Source organism: Falco naumanni, chromosome 2 (genome assembly GCF_017639655.2).
Source record: "Falco naumanni isolate bFalNau1 chromosome 2, bFalNau1.pat, whole genome shotgun sequence".
Classification (NCBI taxonomy): Eukaryota; Metazoa; Chordata; class Aves; order Falconiformes; family Falconidae; genus Falco; species Falco naumanni.
The window spans coordinates 99,427,326-99,451,574 of NC_054055.1; the positions used below are offsets into that span (position 1 = coordinate 99,427,326).

General features: G+C 34.6%; 1 protein-coding gene across 2 annotated transcripts in view; it reads left to right on the forward strand.

The window, feature by feature from the left end:
• NLGN4X (neuroligin 4 X-linked) overlaps window positions 1-24,249 on the forward strand; it is a 188,842-nt gene that overhangs the window by 38,454 nt on the left and 126,139 nt on the right. For both annotated transcript variants that reach the window (XR_005826201.1, XM_040582805.1), the window contains exon 3: window positions 17,331-18,175. Coding sequence is in view for 1 of the 2 variants with exons in the window: in XM_040582805.1 (XP_040438739.1) it covers window positions 17,704-18,175 (472 nt within the window). In the remaining variant the exon portion in view is untranslated. The remainder of the gene's footprint in view (window positions 1-17,330; window positions 18,176-24,249) is intronic.

Sequence of the window (24,249 nt, forward strand, 5' to 3'; positions counted from 1 at the left end):
AACTGTAGCATGGCGTCCAAAGAAGGGCAGTGACACTGGTAAAGAAAGGGTCTAAAAAACAAGTGTTGTGAGAAGCTGCTGAAGGAACCCGGATTATCTAGTCTGGAGAAAAGGAGGCTGAGGGAAGGGACCTTATCACTCTCTACAACTACCTGAAAGGAGGGTGTAGTGAGCTGGGTGTTAGGTATGCAGCTGGACTCAATCTTTAAGGTCTTTTACAACCAAAATGATTCTATGATTCTGTAGTTCTTTAATGATGAAAAATACTGAATTATTTCTATTCTGTGCCAAATGCAAGTAATCCACCACAATTATGCTAATCACTGCCCTGAAAACAAATTGATACAGCTGTTGTGTGACTAGGGAAGATGATGGCATATTTCTTTCTTTCTCAAAGAAAAAAATAAAATGCTTTTGCCAGCAGGAAGCCAAACTGCTTGTAAAAATGTCTTAGAACTGAAAATCACTATTTGATTCTGAAGGTAAATTTATTTGTTTGTATATGTAAATACAAAATAATTTAGTTTTAATTGCATGCCAGTTTAGACCCAGATATCTGGTATTGTACATTTTAGAGCAGTATTTTGTTTTTATTTTCTACTGACTATGCAAAAAATACATATATACAGCGTTTTTTATTGAACTTTAAATATGGAAGCTGAATGTCTCTAAAATACTCTTTCTACAAGATTAATTATTTTTTAAAAAACACAAAAATTTCCTTTTATATGTACTTCTTTGCATTCCATAGTTGTTTCCCAAGGAAAAAGCCCAAGAAAGGGAACAGAATACAAATATCATAATATTGTTATCCACTACCTGAAAAAAGTTCAGAATTATTTGTGTGTAGGTGAAACTACTCAGGCCAAGTAAAATGCAGATTGTCTGTTTTCAGGCATTATAGTCTACTTCTGAAGAGGTATGAACTAATACTATTGTCTTTTTCACCTGGTTGCAGCTGTATTGGTAGCAAAGATTTGCCCATCTGCACTCACAGCATGAACATGGATTTAATGCTTACACAACTATTCACAGAAAGTTAGGAAAACCAGCTGAAATTTTTATGTTTTAATGTGATGTTAACAAATAAATGACAAAATTTTGTGCTGTTCTAATATTAAAAATCTGCAAGTTTTGTTGGTGTAAGAAATAATAATCTGCAATCAAATATCTATTAAAATTTGTTTTGGCTCTCCATGGTGGAAACAAAGCTCTTTTATGTGGAACTAAATCATGCATTTAATTCTAATGTAGTTTGCAATCACTGGAGTTAATCATATTGAAAAATTTTTGTTGCTTCTGTCATTTGAGACTTTGTGCTTTGCTTTAAATGCACATAGGTGATATTTCCTATGCTATGTTATACACTGTGACTGTAACTACTGTTAAGGGTAGACATATGTCATGGATTTGATTCATAAAGATGAGATGCAAATCTCTGAAAATTACCTATGAATAACGAGCAATCTGTTATGCTTAGTTGCAGTCTACTCTTACTTAAATAGCGTTACCAAAATAGAATGTTAGACTAAAAGTCATGTATTTGGACTGCCTGTAGACAGCCTTTAAGACTAATATCTTCTGCGTGTATTGTGCAAAAGTACTTGCAGAAAGCCTAACTTTGTCTTAATTATGAAATATTACTAAAGTGTGCCAATAATCTGAATTATCTTCTTTCACTGTAGATATTTTTAATTTAGTTTTATTTTTCTATAAAAAATACACAAAGCTTTGTGTAAAGCTCTAAAAGATAACTCTTCTTCCATTTGCCATGCAACCTTCCAAAAAAGATACATTTACACATAGAATGACCTGAAATGTAAATCCCCAAAAAAGTATGGAAAGAACTTCCAGATACAACATATTAGTAAGCAAATGAACCGTACCTACTTTGTAATGAGCGATATAAAAGAAAATAACTATCACTATAGCTAATTTTCAATTAAAGTTACCGTTTAATTTTCACTGTGTAGAAAAACACTTGCACCATATTTATTCCTTGAATTAGTAATATATAAAAGAGGGGTGTTTTTTTAAGCAAAAGTTATTTCCATGTCCAGGTTTGCTTTTCTGAAGTTGATCTGAATTCTATCCAAACTCATGTAATAGCATTCCTGTCTTTTTACAAGGTGAGTGCATGCACATTGCCAAGATTCTTTGGGGAAATTAAGTTATCTGTACATATGATATTCATGTTATTCTGACCAAGGTACTTTGGTTCTATTGATTTTAGAGAATTAACAATGACAAAAAAACCCCAAACCTCAAATTGGAGACATTTGACAGAATTATGAAGACCTATTATGATAATTATTAGAATTGGGAAACCTATAAAAGTATCAAAAATTCTGAAGAAATTTTTCTATTCTGCAATGCAGGCCAATTAAAATGACATTACAGCATAAACTGATCATACACTAACTTAAATTTAGCTATAATTCACGTTTCAAATTATTTATTTCAAATGCTCTTTTTCTATGTCATTTTGCTTTGAAAATGCAAACTATCTTTGGGCAATTAAAATTCATTTTTCATTTGAATGATAGTTGATTGGCTTGTTTCAATGACATTTTAAGTGTCTGATACTGAATTCTTGTAAGAATATAAGTATTCAATAAATTGATTGGAAGGCTATTGTTAGCAAAAATACTCATGTGGATAATGTTTCTAGTGATTATGGTATAACTATCATGAGTGAAAAAATAGTATTTATTGCATATGCCCCAATCTTTTCAATATATTTTCTTTTAAAGAAAATAGTACTTTATCTGGGTAACTGTTACATATTGATTTGTTGTTTTTTTTTTTTTTAATCTGAACATCAGAAGCTACTTTTTTACTGTGCAGGTGACAGAACATTGGCACAGGTTGCACAGAGATGTTGCAGAATCTCCATCCTTGGAGATACTTAAAAGCTGTATAGACATGGCTCCAGGTAGCAATCTTTAGGTGTCCCTGCTTGAGCAGAGGGGTTAGACCAGTTCACCTCAAAGGTCCCTTGCAATTTCAACCAGTCTATGATCCTGTGATCTTTACATAAGAGCATTCAAATTTTCTTCCCATGGATTTAAAACAACAATATGTCCCTTTCACTCGCATTACCTGGAAGTATCAAAAAGAGCGAAAAACACACAAAAAATATGTTACAAGTTTGCATAATGACAATCAGTCACTTGAAAAGCTAGGTGATGGACAAAAGACTGAGAGCCTCTATTGTTATTACAGGTCTGTTTAAAGGAGGGTAGTTGCAAGAAATTAACATTATTTGGCCAAATGAATGGAAGTAAATATTTTAAAAGTTACCGAAATAAGGTTTATTTCAGATTTTTTATTAAGTATTAGTGAAATACAACTGATTGAGTGCAGTGGTGTGAACAATACAATGTTCAACCAATGGCAGAACCAGAATCTGTTTTCCATATGCTTAGAAGCTGTCATAACTAAAACCAAAAGTATAAACAGTGAGGTAATAAGCTACACAAGGGTACAAGAAATTCAGATCTGCTATTTTCAGCATAAACTGTAAATTAGTTTGAAAGCAGAATTCATTAAAGAACATGTATCTGAAAGACAAACCTTTGATGACAGTGTAGAAACGAAGTAATTTAAGTTCATTAATTTACAAAGCAAGAGTTTTCAATAGATGAACTTGACAAAGAAAATGAATGTATTAGAATTTCCTCTATGGAAATTGGAGCTGGGACAGAGCAATCACAGCAATAATACTAAAAAATCACTGTCTTGGCAGCTTCATTGACTTTTAGAGTGTGGAATTTTCAGTGCTTTTAAATATTAGCATAGTATTAGTGCAACAGGATTCTGAGCTTGTTATCTTTGAAATATTACCACAGTAAGTTTTTGAGTTAATTTAAAAAAATGGAGTCAAAGAGTTATCAAAACTTTGGGGCTTATGACTCTGATGTTCAGGACTGCAACATCAGACTTTTTTTTCCAAATGTTCTATAATTAAAAAAAGATAGCGTTCATTTGATGCAAAGTTGGGGGTCTTTTGTGGTTTTTTTTTTTTAATTATTATTATTATCTCCTGGATAATTTCATTTAAATCCTCATCTGAACAATTTTTACCTATGGCTGTTTATGGTTTAGTGTTGGAAATGTACAGGCAGGGGATCAGAAAAATCAGAAAAAAGTGAAATAACTCTGAGTTTCTGGTAGTCCAAACCTTTTTGTTCAAAATATGAAGCATGTACTCAATATTGCCAGAATATGACAACAGTACTTACAGGTTTTAGTATTAACAGTTTAGATCTGGTGTCCAGAAACACAATTATCTCAGTGCAAGAGTTTAGGAAATACAATTGATACAAATATGCCAAAATTGTTGTAAGATTTCAATACGGCATGAAATCGGAGCCAGAGAAATAACGAATCAGGACTCCTGGATGGTTGTCTCCTGTGCCTATGGGAAACAATATTAAATTCCAAAAAGAAAGTGGTTAACAACTTGCCAAGGTGATAGTTATATCATCCTGGGGGGCAGACTTTGAGAAGAATAGCAGCTGTCTAAACAAAAGCAAAAAGGATGTGATATTCTTGTTCTAGGTATCAGTAAAAATACTGCTGATAAAACACAGGTGCACTTTCACATCACTTTAAAAATAAATAGTTATATGCAGCAGCAAGCAAGACTTTTAAATTATGTATCTTTCTCTGTCATGCCAAAGAAGGCATTATGGAAGGAATTATTTTGAGGAATAAAAGTGTAAGTCAGATCAGACAGGAATTACTGACATATCTCCAATATGAGGTAGAATAATCTTTTCCTCTGTCAAAGGGATTTAATTGTCTGCCCTGACCTCCATCTGTTCTATTAATTGACCGCATTAGTTTGTGGCAGATATTTTTGGTTAGTATGATGTTTTATTAGCGAGATTTCTTAAGATGATATAATAGAAGCACACAGGAAGCCATAATTCCTGCCATGTGGGTGCATTTTTTTATTCAGCCTTCACCTAAATCAGTTGACTGAGGGAGGGAAAAAAAAAAGATTAGTTCTTCCTAGTTAACTTGGCAACTGCAAATTGTCTTCTATTCTATTTTTTCTGGAATATCATCCCATATAGACATGATAAAAGAAAAAAAAGGGAGGGGGGGAGAACACCCCCCCCCCCCCCCCTCAAGAAATCCTTTAAAAATGAAATAAATTCCCTTTACAAAATAAAAGTCGATTTGACATTGAATTGTTGGGCATAGATCTTTATATACACCTTACATATATGTATAAACAGGTGAAGGGAAGCTAGAAACAAATGAGCAGGGAGAAGAAAAGATCTATAGGAGAGAATTACGATTTGGAAAAAAGAACAAGTGGCATACACTCTGTGAGAAAGATTTGAGAATTAGACAGGGAACTGAGAAAGCCACATGCAAAAGAGCGAAAGGATGGAAGATACTTTTATGAGAACACATTTTCAAGCAGGGGAGAACAAGAATAAGACAGGTCTTGGAAAGGTACTGAGGCATAATGTTTTGTCATGAAATCACATTGTTAAAAACTATTTCTTCTCATTATGAAAGGTGCTAGTGTATTTGCTTACCTTCTCCTGTTCTCTTTTTTTTCAACTGATCAGAAAATTATACCATGTAAGAATCTACAGTGCGGTTAGTGTGAGTATTGCTGTATGTATGTGTTACATGGTAAAAGCAATCTGTGAAAAAATGTGTGATTTATTTCTCTTATCTGTTTGCAATTTTGATAGTGCCCATGTACTTTTGAAATTCTCTGAAAACAGCTAGAGTGTGCTAAATAATATGATAATAATAGTGTTTCATGGATCCTCTTAGAAAGTCATTCGTGAATAGTCCTCATTGCGTCCAAAAAGTAATGGGAAATATGTTTTCTGACAAGTTGAGAGACAAAATCAAAATAATCATACATTTCTAACATAATACTGTTTTTCCACAAACCTATCATTCCTATGTTAGTAAAGACTGACGTTAGGTGTAGGTGGTGAAAATGGATAAACTTGTTCATCAAGATATGTTTTTGCTTCAAGGAAGGTACCATGCAGAGGAGCTTTCAAAGTAACAGAGATATCTATGGGAACTATTAATAGCAATAATAAAAATTAAAGGATAATGGGAATTGAATACTAAGCAAGAAAACACTTGAAGTGTAGTCTAAACACTGTATACTGAATTTCGTAGCAATGGATGCTGCATGATCTTTAATCAACCATCAGCAGAACTAATGAAAGAACAGAAAAAAAAGCCTATTAGAAACTTATAGCAGAACATGATCTACCCGATTTACTCACAAGGACTTCATTCACGTATGAAACTAACAGGAAAATTACAGTTTCTTAACTTTGTGTATCACAGTTATAATTATGTACATATTGTTAAAATGTGAAAAAGTCATCGTGCCGTACTTCAACTATCAGACAATTAGTTGTCTAATCTAGGCTAATTACTTGGGCTCCTTAAACAAGCTTCAGGATGTTTTCATGGTTTGGCTTCAAATAATATTTAGTGTCAAATACCTATTTTACAGTAGGAAGAATTGCTGCCTGAAGTATATGCTTCTGCTTTAGAAAGCATACCTAATTTTCACACAAAGTTAGTGGGACAACAAAAAAGTGGGAGCTTTAGTGATGTGTCCAAAGTAGAGGAGGTACCTTTTCATTTTGCTATGCAAAAATAGAAACTTTCCAATAGGGAATGGAAGGGTGAGCAGGAACAGAAATAACAATAAATACATTTTTTGTTGGCTTTCCTTTTTTACTCTGATACCAGTTCTACACACTACAAAGAAAATATGATATATTGTGTTAGATTTATGAAAAACCTTTGATGGAAAAAAATATAATTAACTAAATGTGAGATAGCTTTGAAGTTAAGCATGTAGTAGAATGATAGGGGCTGTCATGCAGATAATTTTGAGAAATTGATTTTATATTTTTTACCTAAGAGAAAAGCATTCACTTAGTAATTCTGAGATTTCTTTCAGAATTGTTAAAAGACCATGAAAAGTGTTCTGATTTTTATCATTTGGGGAAGGTGGAGCTGGAAATGGAGGACCTTTTTAACTGAATAGAAAATTACCTACAAAATATTCGATTTTAATACCCTTTTCTTTTCTCATTCCATCTTAACTTTCTTTTCCTGATGCCCTTTTTGGCAACAAATAGATAAAGTTGAAAAAATAGTTATTAAGAACCTTCAAAACTCAAGTAACTGATATCAAGACATCTATTTCAATCTTATAATGTGTGGAATTATTCTTTGTAGTATATCTTATTGCTACTTTGTGTAACAACTTTAGAATTCATATTTCCAAAGGGATAGAATTTAAGAAGTCTGTTTCTTAGGCTTCAAGATTTTGTTGGACTGCTTGATATTTACTCAGCCTTTACTGTGGATTTGAAAATTAATCCCACTCTTGCTGTTGTTTTTGTTGTGTACATCCTCTCATATGAAAGGTTTGTCAACCTATCTGATGTAAGATGACAGCCATATTTCATTAATTTTATGGGGGAACAAACCCTCTATTTTTTCCCCCCATTTTCTATATTTAAGCAAAAAATGTACTCTACATAAAAGCAGGCAGTCAGCCTTGGACTTCTGGCATCCATCACTGTGGAGGAGAGATATATCTGGTGCTGTCTATGAGGGTATGTCTCTTTGTAAATAAAGTGGTCCAGATCCAGTTCTCTGCCCCTAAGGCCACACAGCATAGCACAGTTAGCATCTCTACAGAGAAAACCCTTCTTACCAAAAAAAAAAAAAAAAAAAGCGCCTTATTTTTACTTTCTGTTCAGGAGAACCTCCAGCTTGTCCTGCTCCCTGGTAATGCCTGTGCAATGGCTGGAAGGTATGAATACTGTGGCAAGACTGTGCGCTGAAGACAGTGCTCTGGCCTTATTTACTTTACTGCTTAGACCTAAATTCCAGCGCTTACTGCACTGGCCTAAAAACAGACCAAGATCTGGATCCAAAATGGGACTTCTCTATGGTAATAATCTGCTTAACTTTAGGGGGGTCCACAGTGTATAATATAATTCACAACAGTACTTATATCAATTAGAAAGTTAAGAATTTCACACTTCATTATGAATTCAGTATAGACAGGACAATAAGTAGATTATATGACATGGACTGTCTTCCAGGCAGGCTTTTAAACTCAGTGTTTGGTGGGGAGAGGGGAAGGCAGCATAGGAATGGTTGCCTTGTTATTCTCTTCTAAGATCTAGCAAGTGATTCTGGTGATCTCATCCTTCATAACATTTTGTGAAGGCTTTTCTTGCTGAGGCAACCTCTCTCTCCTCTAAAATAAGAGTGGCTCAAGCCAACATTTAGGAGGAGAAAGCCCATTAAGTTAGGAGTATAGCAGCACAGAAACAAAAGTTGGGGGATGTTCTTCCCTTCTGCTGGTGAAGTTGTCCAACTTCTAGCAAAGAAAGAAAACTTAAAAGGGAAGAGTAAGCTGTAAAAAGTTTCATGACATGATAGCATAGTAAAGAATCTCCAGTCCCAATTTGTATTTCATGAAGTGATTCTCCAACAAACTGCATAAAGCTTGCTTGTAAGGGAGAATACCTGTCCAGCAGAGTTTCAGCTTTACAAGGCTGCAAAGTTAAGTTTTCTTATAGTCCAAGGATGAGAATCTGAGCAAAAGACAATGCTGCTCACAATCCTCATAGCCATCCGAGCTTTATTTTAAGTCTGTTTATTTTAAATCTAACTTTTGTAACTTGAAAGAGGGGAGGTGCGAGCTCAACTTTCTTCAGGTTAACGAAAGTAGTCACTCAACTATCCCATTTCCAAGATGAGTGCATAATTCTGACATGAATGAAGGCAGTATCACCACCTGGTAACTGAGCTAGGTAATGAAATGAAAATGTCATGCCTGTGTCTCCTGTATAATCCACTTTCAGGCATTTATGCAATAGAGCAGCAACTGGGTTTTTTTGCCATATAACATACTGGGCAGGGGGGGCTATATGCCTAGCTGGTTTAAATTGCTTTTCCCAACGTTTTTTGTTATTCTAACATTTGTTGTTTCCTCTTCGACTGGAATGCCAACAGGAAGATATCAAGTTCTAATAATTAAGTTGTCTTAGGGATCAAATTGCCTAACAATCGGTCCCTCAGTTTCAGACAATAGATTTAGTTTCTTCCATCCTTGAGGAGAGTACATGCATAGGCTTAAGGGTGAAGACAGAAAGAGAGGTATGAGACCTCTAAGTTTCTCTGTTTATTATTTAGACAAATCCTGATAGATTCTTTTAAGAATTTTCTTTTTCAGTCATTTGACCTTTCTCACTGGAGAGAAGTTAGACCCAGTCCATGTTAAAAATGTTCATTTTTTATGTCATGCAGTGCTAATAGATAATGATCTTTAATATTTTTGAAGGCTTAAATTTAAAAGTTCTATTCTGCAAACCTAAACAAAAAGTATAAAATAGAGATTTTTGTGTTTTTCATTTTTTTATACTCATGAATTATTTTCATATTCCAGGAATAAGGAATTTTACAGGAGCTTTTGCCTTACAGGAAGTCAGGTCTAAACATCCTGTTTCAGATCATAACCTTTTCTCTTGGAGTAACATATCTGAATTTAAGAAAACAGATGTGTGACAAAAAAAAGAGAATCAGAGTGTGTTGTATTTCTTTTACAGGGTCATATTAGACGTAGAAGCTGGAAATGAAATTCACAATTGTGCTAGTTTGTACTGATGCCATTTTTGTACATTTCCCTAAAATATGGACTTGAAAAGCAGCATTTCCTTAAGACTTTGTAGCCACAATTAAACAAATAGACTATCAAATAAATATATCTTGCAATCATAGTCCACGGTCATATTTTAGGCATTAGACTCTTTCAGAGCAAAGAAAAGAGTTAGTACTCTGTCACATTACCTTGCAGTGAAAGTTAATTGTTGCTATATTATTTGAGAGTGTGTCATGACCTTTCTGCATTGTTGCGTGAGACATTTGAATGGCTACAGTGTCCATTCAGTCCTAGGAAGCTTAAATTTATATCATGAATGGTCAAATTTTGATCTGAGTGGAACACACCTGGAATAGCTAGTAGTTTCAAGTATGTTTGTAAACAGTTTATGCCACATTTTTTCCATCCCAATATTGAAGCCTTATATTTATTTGCAATCTTCATTAATTTATCTTAAGAAGCAGAAAGTATCAAGAGAATTGACCAACCACTGAAATTTTTCCATGCTTTTTATGGCAACACCAGTTGAAATTAGAGTTCAAATCTTAGTCAGATAACTGCAACTGTCTTGACTGAGCATTTCCAGTTAGTCTTGGGTCCTCCTCACCAAAACGCTTTTTTTTTAAACATTTTAAATACAGGGGGAAAAAAAATATGGGAAACCGTCACAGCACTATCAAAACTAGCTGGCTGCAACAAGGCTTTTACCTTCACATACCATGTGAACTTCAATAAGTAGCTCTCACACCTTACCTCAGCACAACTGCTAATCCCCATGAGGTTTCAACAGTCCATCTACTGTCTGTGCTGTTTGTTCATCCTCTTCAGGCCAGTCTACCCTGCTTCTTGCCCCTGCTGTATCCATCACCAGGGCCCCTTCTTCTCTGTGCTTCTCCTAGGGCCTCTCCTACATCCAGGGCACACACTCTGTCTTCCTTCTGCTTCTTCCAGGTCTCTCTTCATCCAGTGCTACTTTGTCATACCCCTTAGAGCTATTTAACTACTTAGCAGGAACCAGCCACAGCTGCACATTATCCACGGCAGCCAACCCTCCACCCCTGAAGCAAATCCACAGCTGTGTATTATCAATGTTAATTAACCTGCCTTCATTTCTCTATAATTCCTCTACAGGAAACCATATCTGTGATTCTTCAGCAACAGCTTTTTATAGTTAGATCCAAACACCTGATTTTTTACAGCAGTGTAAAATGCTTAAGAAGTGTATTTCTTTGGTTTTACTTGAAAAGGAGTGATGATCACACTTTTTATTTCCCTTTGCTTGCTTTTTCAAATTGTTTTTATTATGGAGAGAATTGCAGTTTCCAAAAACTATGTAGGGACCACACAGCCTTTCTTTATAGTCCTGTCATTCTGTTTGAGAGTGTATGGGACTTCAAAATTCACAAGGCAGTCTAGCTGCAAGCAAGAAACAATGATATGAAATAAATGTGTGTCCATTTTCTGAAAAGTAAATGGTGATTGTAGATTCTAACCTGAGGGACCTGCTGACACTCCAAGCCTATCTGAGAGACTCACTGAAGAAATTCATAGGAAGGTAAATGCAGCGTGATATTTGGGGGGAAAAATCTATTTAATTTAATCTTTGTATATAATTTGCATTGCTTTTCAGGGTTTATTTCTAGATTTTTTAAAAAATAATATGAATTACCTATCTTTGTTCTCAATTATTTTTAACCATAAATCTAAGACCAACTTCAAGGTCCACAGTGATGTTTCTATACTTGGAATTTATCTTCATTTTAAGAAAGGAGATATCACAGTTCTTGAATTTGTATCACTGATGTTTTACTTTCTTTTCATCTTTAAACCTTCCAGAGAATATTAACTGTGAATTAATAAGATACATTAGAATGTGATGTAGAAGACAAATGATGGTATTCTGAACCACTAAAACCCCCTCCAATCCCTATTACCTGTTGAATTGCTATGACTGAACAGCAGTGTGATACCACAGAAATCATACTGATGTATAACTTGGTCAATACATTAATAATGTTGGTACATAGGTCAGATACTCATCCCTAGCAAAGTTTATAATGGTAAGTTAGGGTTACTATAAGTCTGGATTTGGTTTTGGTTTGTTTGATTGGGGGGATGGGGAGGTGGGGCGTGCTGGGAAGTGGCCTTTTTTTTTTAATAGTATTTTAATAATACATTGTTGAAAGCTATTCTTACTGGAAAATGCTTACAAAAACCCAACAAAATAAACATATAGCTTCTATTATGAAAAATAATTTCTCATAAGACTCTGCTGCATGTTAATTTGAAGGCAGGCATTGCTACTGTTGCAGTTCTGAGATTTAAAATATATCTGATTTCTCAATTTCAGTTAATAACCTTCCCACCAACCTTCCAGGTAATCTACTCCAGAAATTGCCCATTAGTTCATGATTGATGTTCCTTTGTGTTGTTCGCTATGACTTTGTCTGACTTTTCTGAATGACTTTACGTAGCATGAGGAAGAACAAAGCTTTCCTCGTTGCAGTGTAACAAGAAAATAGTCCTAGAACCTGGGGAAAAACAAACAAACAAATGAAAAAACCAAAAATAAAACCCCAAAACGCCTCCACAAACCTAAAGAAATTATAACTGGTTTTTATTTGAAAAATGGTAGACAAATCCAGTGTGCATTTACTGGTATTTGAAAGAATTGTTCCTGTGTGATTGAGCAAACATTTTGAACACAGTGACATTTAAGAGGTTGTAGTGCTGAATTTGAGTTAGAGTTGCATTTAAACCTGCTTTGGGAAGAGATTTTATGGAAAATCACTGTGTGATTAATTTTGGGCTGAAGTTCCAAATTTCATATATATATATGTGTGTGTGTGTGTATACATATATTTGTGTGTGTGTATATATGTATATATGTGTGTGTATATATATATGTATATGTATGTATGTATTGCTAAAGTTGATACTGTAGGCATATTCAAAAATTGCTCTGTCTTGGGTAGTTCTTATTTACAGTCTTCTACCAGTACATTTATTATAGAGTTTTATGTATGTTTAAAACAGGATGTTTTTGAATTACTTTTATTAAAAAACCCCAACAAACCACACACCCCTCCCCACACACAAAAAAGCCAAAATTAATGTTCTTAGTAAATGAAATATTTTTTTTAAATTCCCATATTCTGTGAAATACTGTACAAAATATCAGCATAAGGAGAAAATTAAGTTTTATTGATTACATTATTTGTTATTTTTGTTCTGGTGACTAGCCAGGGTTCAGCTAATCAAGCCAACTCTATGCTTTCAGAACATATGTCTAAAGAGGGGTATGTGGGTATTTAGCCCTGATTTTGTATTGAGATCAAGCCTTGCCCCAGGGAATTTGAGCAGAAGGGACAGAGACCAAAAGTGGTCAGTACTGAAAGCTGAGGTGCACGGTATTGCACTAGTTGGTTTAGATAAAGTCTGAGAAACCCTAGGGAATCATAGTCCCTTGCGCTCATATAGTTTATATTTGTGTTTGGTTTTCTTTTGACTGTCCGTGACCTGGAGAAGCAGTTCAAAAAACGTTGAAATAACTTCAGTGTTTCCTGTTCTATCCTGAACCAAAGAAGACTTTTAAACCATCTCATATTTCCCCAGCAGGTACAGAATTAGTATGGTGCTACTTACATACTCATCTGCTCAAGCTGAAAAAGTGCTAAATGCAGATCCTGCAAACCATCAGGTTAGCCCTGAAGGCCTGATTCATAGACTGTTTAAGCATCTGTAAGTGTGGCTTGGGGCATAGATTCATAATCGAGTACAAATGGTGCTTCTAAGAGATGCACATCCCTGTTAACTTCAATCTGCATTTACTTCATAGGTCATAAATGTCTCATTAGTCTTAAATTATACTTCTGTGCCAGTAAAGAAGTCATGTATGAATATGTGATCTCAGATCTCCTTTGACTTCTCTTTGTGTATTGTGTTGCCAGAAGTTACCGTTTTAAACAAAATATTTTTATTTGGATTGATTGTTTTGGATTGCTTGAGTGGGTAATGCTTCCAACTAGTAAGTTTTTGTAAGCAAGTTTGTACACATTTTTCTAATACTTGAAGGAGTAATAAAATAATAAATAAAAAATAAAAATGGAAAAAATCCAACAGTATTAGTGATAATAAATAAAGATATTACAAGTACATTTCTTCCTGTATACTCAGTATGTAAAGGTGTATTAAACAGCTGACTGGATGCATATAGATGTGCATCAAACTGGTTTTGATTTAGTGAATATCCAAAAGCATTCTAAAATGCATAGAGCTTTTGATTTAAGATTAATCTGTAATTGCAGTCTGGGATTCCTTGTTTGCATCTTCCAGCCTTTTTAATGATGTACATAGCATAATCAGCTAGTTCACGAAGGTATAGCTAGCATGCCTTCTTTCTTATCTCTTGATATTCTTACTGAAAATTATTCCATGTATCTTTCTCTGTGTATGAATGTGTATGTATTTCATAGTGTGAAACTAACCTTATTGAAATGGTAATTTCTCTAGTAGTAAGTCAATAAACTGAAAAGAAGGCCTAATGCTGTCTTTGCAAAACAATTTTCTTCATGTGACTGTAAACAGTGGTCATATATAATTTATTATTTATGTAAACTTTTGGAAAAGACCTGTTTAATAAGTAATTACTAAAAAAATTTGATTGCTTCTGTTGCCGTTTAAATGACTAACAACAATAACTTTTAATAACTAGAACTTGTTACAACAAATAGTGGTTTTATTGTGACTTATCATCTTAGAATTGCTCTTTTATGGTATATACCTTACCTGTGTTAATGCACTTCTCTCTATCTGCTCTTTGTTTATGTCTCTGCACTGGTCGGCAAAGGCTGCAGGTCTGTTATAGGTCAGACAGTGGGGCTGACAAAGCTGGCTATATTCTGTGAGTTAGCCAATGATTTGTTTCCTTATGTAGACATTTAGATCTTGAATCCATGTGCATGAATCAGAAATGCAAACTTTGTGTATGCTCATATTAAGGTACAGGGGAAAATAAGGCACATTGTATGAGTGGATTTAATACCCATAAACCTAACTTTTGTTGGTCTGATTTGCTAGATAAGGAATCGTATAGCAAATTCAGTTCCAGGTCAATAATGAATGTTTCCCTTTTCCTGTCTGTTCACCCTATTCAAAATAATGGCATATCACCAGATATTTGATCCAAAGACACCCTGTAGTTTGTATGGATAAATATTATTTATTAAGTCACATTTGTGACAGTTGTGAATTATCTCTAGTATGCGTGTCAACTGATGATTTCCACTTTCCATCGTGTCATTTTTCATTCTCTCCATGCTGTTAATGTGTTTACTGTTGTTTATTTGTCATTCCCAGTTTGTTTTCTTGTTTTGTTTCCTCTTTTTTGCATTTGCTGTTTGTCCAGACAAGGTTTTTTCTCTGTCTTTTTTTCATTATCTTGATCACTGTCCTTCTACCTTCTCAATTTTCTCAGTGCTTTACTCTGCATTTCTTTTTCTTATTATGTTATTACAAACTTCTGCATTGTGGTTATCAAGGGAATATGATCTGTTGTTCCTCCTTGAAGAGAGATTAAATCCTCATTTGAGTATGACTGGAAAATCTGGTTTGTGCTGCATGGTCAGAAAAGTGTACCAAAGTCAGGATGGGAGAGAGCATGAGGGAACACTGCCCAAAATCAATTGCCTGCTGCAGACTTCTGTTGTTAAAAGACAGTATCAAAAATCAGAGGGGAAGGAGATGCTTGAAGAGGAATTTTGAGTGACCAGTAGCTGGCTGACCACTCTTGAGTATCAGGGAACAACCAGAGTGGGGCTGTCCCATGGGGGAGGATGGGCCAGGGCGATACTCTTGCTGATGGGGCATCCTCCTAAAGAACCCATTGAGGCTAGGCTGAGGACAAGGACAGGACCCTGCCACTGTCCAATGATTACCAGGCCAGGAAGGGTGAGGAGTCAGGTCCAAGGTCAATCTGGGGACCTAGTCAGGGCAAGATCCAGGCTGGGCATAGGTCTGGGCACAGGGCTTCCCGCAGCACAGCTCAGGAAGGGACTAATGGCCCTGGTGGTGCCCTGAGAGACATGATGAAGCTGTCACTGATTCGTCTTTCAGAAATTGTACTTAGATTGCAAGTCCTTTGGAGACAGAATTTAAGCCTATTATCTACAAGTGAAAGTGTCAATAGAGCCTTTGGTTCACCATAAATAACACATATCTGATATTTTTCTGGCCTCTGTTGTTCAGGTGTTTCAAAAATTTTGCAGTATGAGTGCTAAAATGAAATAATTGAAGAATTCCAGGGGTTGTGAAAGAATTAAATATCTTTCTTTCAAAAGACTTTCCTTGTCTTAAACAATCTGCATAGATGTCTGCTGTGGTTATTTTTGGGTTGTTTGGGTTATTTAATGGTTTGTTTTAGGACTGTTTTTTTTTAATTTGAGATCACTGCCAATAGCTACTTAATTTGTTTTTTTCTGCTTTTGAAAATTAATTGTACATCTTTGTGAGACAAAGCCCTGACTGAAAAAAGTGGACCTGGTAGTCCACTTAGATAAGTTTTATCTCTAAATCTGTGTTCATCTTTTCAAATGGTAAGCACCAGTTTCCTATAACAAGGATCTCTTTAGGTGTAGAATTATCTGTGGTTTTGGGTTGAATAATGGGTAAAAATGAACTTTTTCATTTCTTGGGGCAGGGAGGAGAATGTAAGTATTAAGAAGTGCTGTGTGTTTATTTATACTACTTGTAATGGTTAGCATATTTGTGTGACTTGTTTTTCATTAAGAATTAAGAGAATTATTTTATGAATTGCCTTCTGTCTAAAAATTAAAAGCAGGAGCGTGCAAGAATGTAATATTACATAATTGTAACACTATGTGGGTCAAAATCTGACTTGAGAGATTATATCATGCTTTTTTGTTCTTCTTTTCAGCTTCCAGTGTTCCTTTTTGTCAGACATAGAACAAAAAAACAAAAAAAAAAACCCCAAGAAACCCCAAACAAACAAAAAACTAAAACCCAACCCAGATATGAAAACCAATAATTTTGTATCTAATATTGAGTAACTGTTCTCACACTTGATTTGAACTTATGTAATGCTATTACATTATTTGGAATTTCTGAATTAGATGGAGGTAAATTAGGATGTCATACAGAAGAGTAGGCATACCCATGAAAAATACTCTATAGAAGTCATATCGCAACAAAGAGAGATTATCCAGTGTGGCAAAACATTTAATGAATGTTTCTTGTGGGAGTGCAAATATGCTTAAAAAGGAGATGCTGCTTATTTAGGACAGAAAATACCCTGAAGCTAGCACTTAAATGTGGTGCCATTCTTGAAAGGAGCAGTGTTTGGGCTGTGGTTTTGTTTGGAAGTGTATACAGAAGCGGAAATGTTTGGTTTGCGCCATAACCTCTGACAAGTCTGTGGCTTTAGTTTTCAGCTCTCTTACCTTACAAATCTTTGGAGACACATAGCTAACCATGGTGCCTAAAGTTCATAAAACATTTGTGGGCTTTGGCATGGAAGTGGTGTGTAAATTTAATTATATGGTTTGGTGTGGGTTTTTTAGATTTATGCCAATATGAATGTTTCTGTTGATTTGAATTGTTTGTTTTCTCTTGGCCACAGGCTGACTTAGTGGGCTGGACTTCACCAGAAGGAGCCATTTTGCTGGGGAAGTGGAATAACTGCAGATCTCCCCACACACTAGTTGCTGGAAAGTGCTGTGTGTTGCCAGGATTAAGCCAAGCTGAAATCTGGGATGGGCCTTAGGGGCAAACAGTCCCTTGTTTCTTCTGACACTGGGATTTGTCTGCAGCCAGTCAGCTGAGGCACCTACCACGCATCAGCTTTGGGGTTTTTGCTCCCTGAACAAGGTTACTTTTTCTCTCACTTCATCTCCTTCTGACTACTTTTTTATTTTGTTAGTTTTCATTTTCCTTGACTGATTACTTTTCTCCTGGCTGTGGAAAAAAGAGCCCTGCTGATGTTGATTTAAATAATGTCAAAACCAATGGGACTCCTATGGCTGCCTTTGATCTTCACCCCAGTGTGTGTCATGTTGAATTCTAACTTCCTCCTGTGGATAACTGCACTGGCTATAAGATTTACTCTCATCGATGGCCAAGCACAATACCCAGTTGTTACCACGAATTACGGCAAAATACGTGGCTTAAGAACACCTTTGCCTAATGAGATCCTTGGTCCAGTGGAGCAGTACCTGGGTGTTCCTTATGCCTCTCCTCCTACTGGAGAAAGGCGATTTCAGCCCCCGGAGCCACCATCGTCTTGGACGGGTGTCCGCAACGCCACACAGTTTGCCGCCGTCTGCCCGCAGTACCTGGATGAGAGGTCACTGCTCAATGACATGCTGCCCGTCTGGTTTACAGCCAATCTGGATACTGTGGTGACATACGTTCAAGATCAAAATGAAGACTGTCTGTATTTGAATATCTATGTGCCCACAGAAGATGGTAAGTACTCTAAAGACCACACTGCAGTTCACTCACAAGTTCTGCATGTGAGCGGTAGCCAGGTCTTTAAAGCACCTTGTTCACTTTCCTCCATGGTTTGTCTGTGGAAATTGATCATGCCTCTGAACATGCATTATAAGTAATACTTCGTAGACTGAACACAATTGCATGAATTCTCGCTCATGTTTCAGTGTAACACCAAACCGCAATTTCTTTTGCAGGCAGTGGCCAGAGTGTGTAAGCCAGCTTTACATTTACATCTGAACTACAGCTGAGTATCAATCACAAGAGAGGAAAGGGGAATTAAACATTAACCAGAAGTAACATATTTATTTGCCCATGCATGAATGGTACAAATACTGCCACATACTAATTTTTAGAGGACAATTTCCCTATTATTTTTCTTTAGGTTTATTGTAATACCTCTGATCTACTAACTCTGCTTGATTTTAATAGAGAATAAAAAAAATTTATAGTAGTTCAGTCTGCAGGTTTTTTTCCAGGATCTGTAGCTATGAAACTTTTCAGTACAACTTGGTTTTCTTCATTCACCAAATTTAAAATTAAGTACACATTATTTTGTTATGCAGACCTTAACAGGTGGCCTTAAAATTTCATGGTTTCTGCAATCCTGTCACAAAAGGGCTACTTTAAACCACTTTCTATAGACATAAAGGATGAACACAACTGGTAACACACAACTCTTTGAAAGTTTTCATGATCTCAGTCTTAAAAATTCTAGCTTTATGGCATGCTGAATGTATCTTTTGTCATTATGAATGATATTGCTTCCTACAAACAAGAATACCTGTTTTTTCAGGCCCCAAATCAGTTAAGTTTATTCTGTGTTACAAGGAAATAAAATATTCTACTGGCAATTTCATTTAATATTCTGTTAAAAGCCAGTTCTTTCAGCCACTTAGAATGTAGTTACCAATGCATAACGTGACAGATTTCTCCCAGATATGCAAATCCCTTCACTTTAGCTGAGTTGATTTGCATAACCAAAGGATTGTTATTCCTCAGTAACCATACTTTAAATATGCAAATGTTGTACTTCAATTATTATAATCCTTCTGCCTTGATTGGCTTCTTTACTCAGAATTTCCAAGTTGTTACCAGCAATAAAACATACCACCTTCTTTTCCTGTTCTCATCAGCTGAAGCAAAAACTTGAAAGCTAAAAATAAAGCGGTAAGGTTTGGGAATACTGGGAGCTCTGCAAACATGAATACTACCAAGCTACTTAAATGAAAAGTGCTCTAAAAGAAAAACTGTGTGTAGGGGGGCTGTGTGTGTGTGCACGCGCACACACGTGCATGCAGATGACGGAGCAGATCTTTCTGCTCAGTTCTTTCCCTCTTCCAGTCTCGTTGCACTGCATCTCGCTCCTTGGATAATAACATGGATAATTCCCAAATTGGTTTATGTTCTTCATTTTATCCTGCAGCTTTTAGTTAGTGACTAGGTTAAGCTTGCCCCAAGAAAGCATTTCAGGTTTAGATTTTATTTGTTCATACTGAAAGGAATATCAGTTTTGCAAACTCAGTCTTATTGTAAAACCCAGTGTTAGTAAATTCATATATTCCTCCAATCTAGTAATAAGAAGTTTCATTCATTAATTAAGGAAGACAGGTAATTATACATGTCAAAATGTATACAAATGTCTAGGAAAAGAATTATTTGGTATCAAATGGATAAAAATAAAATACCATGTGCTGAATGACTAACCACCTTTAAAATCCCTCACTTGGCGTGTAATAGCTAATGGCATTTGCTGTTAGACTAAAATAGAAAGGACCAATAAACTAAATTTTACCTGTTGTATATCTTTTAACCAACTTAACTCTGCAAAAAGTGTGTCTTACTCTTCCTCCTTTAGATTCTTTTTCTTTACACTAAATAGCATGTAAATGGAATCTATTTTCTTTTATGTATCCTCTTCAAAATATAAACCTGTGCATAAAAGAGCATGTAGCTGAATAATGAGAGACAAGGTTTGGTGTCAGTGATGAGCTGAAGGCAAGATATTTCCTGTACAATATGACAAGCATTTCTAACAGGTTCTGATTGGGAATGAGAAACTTAAAAATTAATAAACGGAGTACATGATGTTTTAATTGCATTCAATATATCTTATCACTAGTTTAATAAAACTCAGTGTCGCTTTTTTTGGTGAGGAAAATATGCAACCTTCTGTTCATAAAGATGATTAAGGAGAACCGACCTACAAATCACATCTCCTAAGTTAGTGTCTCCAAATCATACTAAACATAAATGTTTTTGAATTGTAGTCCATACAATCTGATTAAATACATTATACTTCATTATATGAGTCTTAGTTGACAAAAATGAGCTACACTGTTACGAAGACAGACCATTAAATTACTTTTTGAAACAAGTTCTCAAAGTGAGTGACTTTGAGTTAAACTCACATTTTCAATTCTTTCTCAAGTACTGACTTATTTAAAAGCTTTGAAACTGTTTTCTGTCTGAAGGAAAAAGCAGATGGAATCACTCAAACCTAATTAATGCTCTGACTATGAAACTTAATCTGAATAATAATTTTATGCTATCTTTTTCTTTTCTTTTTTTTTTTTTTAATTTCGGTGAAAAGAATTGGTGAACAGCTAATGAATTAACTGTGGGCACATGCAGAGATACTTCAAATCAATTCTAGGGAATAACTAATCAAAATGCAGCTCTAAGTTTGGCGGTTTTGTTTTTTGTTTTTTTGGTTGGTTTTTTGTGTTGGTTGTTTTTTTTTTTTTTTGGGGGGGGGGGGGTTGCTTTGTTGGGGGTAGGTGTGGGGTTTGCACTATATAGCCTGACCTGTTTCTTGTATCTTGTGTGGTTTGATTGAAGGGAACCAAACTTTGATCATATACTTAGAACAAAAGAACTAAAGAATAAATGCACACACGCATTCATCTGATTTCAGAATTGCTTCAATGGAATTCTGCCAGTATAAACTTTATGGAAATAGGAGTAGACTACAGTCCCTTTAACTAGGTAGATAAGATTAGTTATTTAGAATAAAATACTCTGAAATCTTGCTCTTCTAGTCTGAAGAAATATACTGAAATTAAATGACATGAAATTCTATAGTTCCTTAAAATAGTTGGAGCATCTAGGTAAAGAAATTAAAATGCCTTGTACCCACTTTATATCTGTATTAATCATAGCTTTTCTTTTGGCTCATAAGATTCTGGATTTCAAATGTCAAATAGCAGCAGAATCCTGCAAGAATTTACCATGTTAGTATGTTCTTACAAAGTAAAAAGTTATCTTTGTTTTTAGGGGCTTATTTTTTTCAGTTTAGATGAAAATAGTATTTATGATAGAAAACAAAACATATACTAACAGAATATCTCTGCAATTCTATCCATGTGGATTTTTATTCTTTTGGTGTTCTTTACTGGACAAATGGCTTGTACTGACACTTTCCCTAGAGTTACACTTGTATTTCAGAGAATCCAGGGTAGCTGGAAAATTTCAATGTCTGTTTTCATTTGCCTTTGGAAGGGAAAGAATTGCAACCACTATAATCCATCAAGATTTTTTTTTTTTTTTTTTTAGTTATACCTATAAATGATAATGCGTTTATTTTAAAGTTACACAGTACAAGCAATAGAACTAAAATTTAGCAAGCTGGTTTTGTTTTATATGTCAGACCTATAATCATAAGAAATTACTCAGAACTGAAGCAAATAAAGTATTTATAGTAAAATTATCATTTTATCCAAATTGCTTTCTAAATATTTGGCTTGATCTTCAGAATCATTTGTGTGAGTATATATTTTCTTGTCTGCTTTTCTAGTTACTATAAACAGTAATTTTCCACAAGAATACTTGAATGTCAGTTTTGAGGAGGTCATCTAGGGAAATGATATTGAGGACAGTCTGTTTATTATAACTTCAGTCTGAATATGGGTTTATCTACAGTGGAAATGCTAGATTGAAGAGGACACAGACTGTTAATCGGCTGTGCTTAATCCCTGGCCTTTATCATTTGAATCTGTGGATGCTGAAGGAGATTGATAACTCCTATCATAACTGGGAAAAAAAAATAACAAAAAAAAATATCACAGAAAAGACTCTTAATTTTGATTTCTTTCTTGAAAAACTTCAAAACCATGTTAATAGCAATGTAAGATTAAAAAAAAGTAAATAATCAAAAAAGCATGAGCAAGTCTTTACTTGTTTGTTCAAAACCTGTTCTGTTCAGATCAAAACAGAAATGACTTTTTATTGTCTTGTGTGATCAATAGTAAGCTTATCTACTTTACTTATTTTGATATATTGATAAAGGGTATATTTTACACAAATGAGTAGCTACTCAACCACTATATATCTGTTAGGGATTAACTAATGAAGTACTTAGCATCTTCTGAGGTTTGCTGGCTAAAAATGCTCTGTGAGGTCATCTCATTTACATCACAATAAATACAGCTGAAGTGACAACAAATAAGGTGGTAGGCCATGATGATTATTAAGTCTGAATGGCTAGGTCATAAATTTTTCACTAGAATAGGGAAACCGAGTTTATTGTCCAGGATTAGTGGTATATTAACTGTGGGCTACCACAAAATAAAAAGTCCTGGGCAAGAGCAAAGAGATCAACAGTGTTCCTTCTCTGGGCAGTGATGTGAAGGAAAGGTACCCGCATCTTTAGACTGTGTCTATTTGACTAAGAAATAAAGAAACTAAAAACTTGAACAAAGCTGGTAAGATGTTTCTTAGGTCATTTCTATAACTTGCATACTGTGCCACTTTTTCATATTAGTTGAATGTCCTCTTAGAATATAACTGTTTGCAGCCACCTTCTTGTCATTGCTGTTGAATTACAATGTCTGTTTAACTTGGAAAATGTCTTCTTACCAAATTATACTGATAAAAATTAATTGATAAAAAATTAATTTTCTCCCCCCTTGTGTGTGTGTGTGTGGAAAGGTACTAGAAAGGTGAGTCCCACCTTTACAATTATTTGGTGACATGGCATATAAAAATCCTAAGCTTTTCAATGACTTCTTTATGAATATGAGAAATAAGGGTCCATACATAAAAATAGTATCTTAATGTATAAGATAGTACAATATTATAGAACATTATTTTTGTTGAATTATTAGTAGGTGATAATAGTGACAGTAACTTTTATTTTACAAATAAACCTGAATTTCTATACAATAAATTCTCCTAAACTGTATGTAATTTCAAATTTCAGTAGATGCATATCTGACATTTATCAGGTAATCTCAGAATTGCAATTATTCTATTATTTCTTCATTACATGTTAAAATTTAGCTACTTATGAAATCAAATCCAGCATTTTTGTATATAGCTTCAAAAAGTCAAGAATCCAATATTTCTTGTTTACATGTTTATAGTATTGATTCTTCCTCAAAACCTCTATTATGTGGTTTTCAAAGTCAATTATAATTAGTGTCACTGGTATAGGAACATAGAGTTTTACTTCTGTTTTGTGAAGTATTTTAAAAAGCAAATTATTTAAATTTAATTATTCTTAAAAATATTGAAATATCTTTTAAATCATATTTAGCACTGTTTCTTTAATAGGTGATAATGTTTGAACAGTTTCATATGATAAATATTTTTTCTGAGACAAACCAGAATGTAACAAGATTTTGTTCTCAGTTTCAAAATTGTCACAGTTTTTGTCAATGACTGATTTATTTTTAACCTTCAGTCTTTCAGTCAATTCTTTGTCTTGTTTAGAAAAATACAAATTCGTTGTTAAAATTTTCTTGTTATTTAAATGTATTTCAGTTTATACTGTACAAAAAATATACACAATAAGGCATAACCTTTTGTAAAATGCTTCTATCACTTTCCAAAGTGAGAGGCATTAAGAGTAGATAAAAATTGCAATACAAAATGATATTATTGGAATTATTGCATATAATCCCATTTGAACATAACCATAAACTTTTAAGCGTTGGAGAGAAAATTGCTGTCCATTGTGGAAGATAAACTCCCCATTGTGTCAGAGCACTCCAAGCCAATTCTTCCACCGTTTGGGTCCAGTATATCCCCTCCTCCTAATCCACAAATAT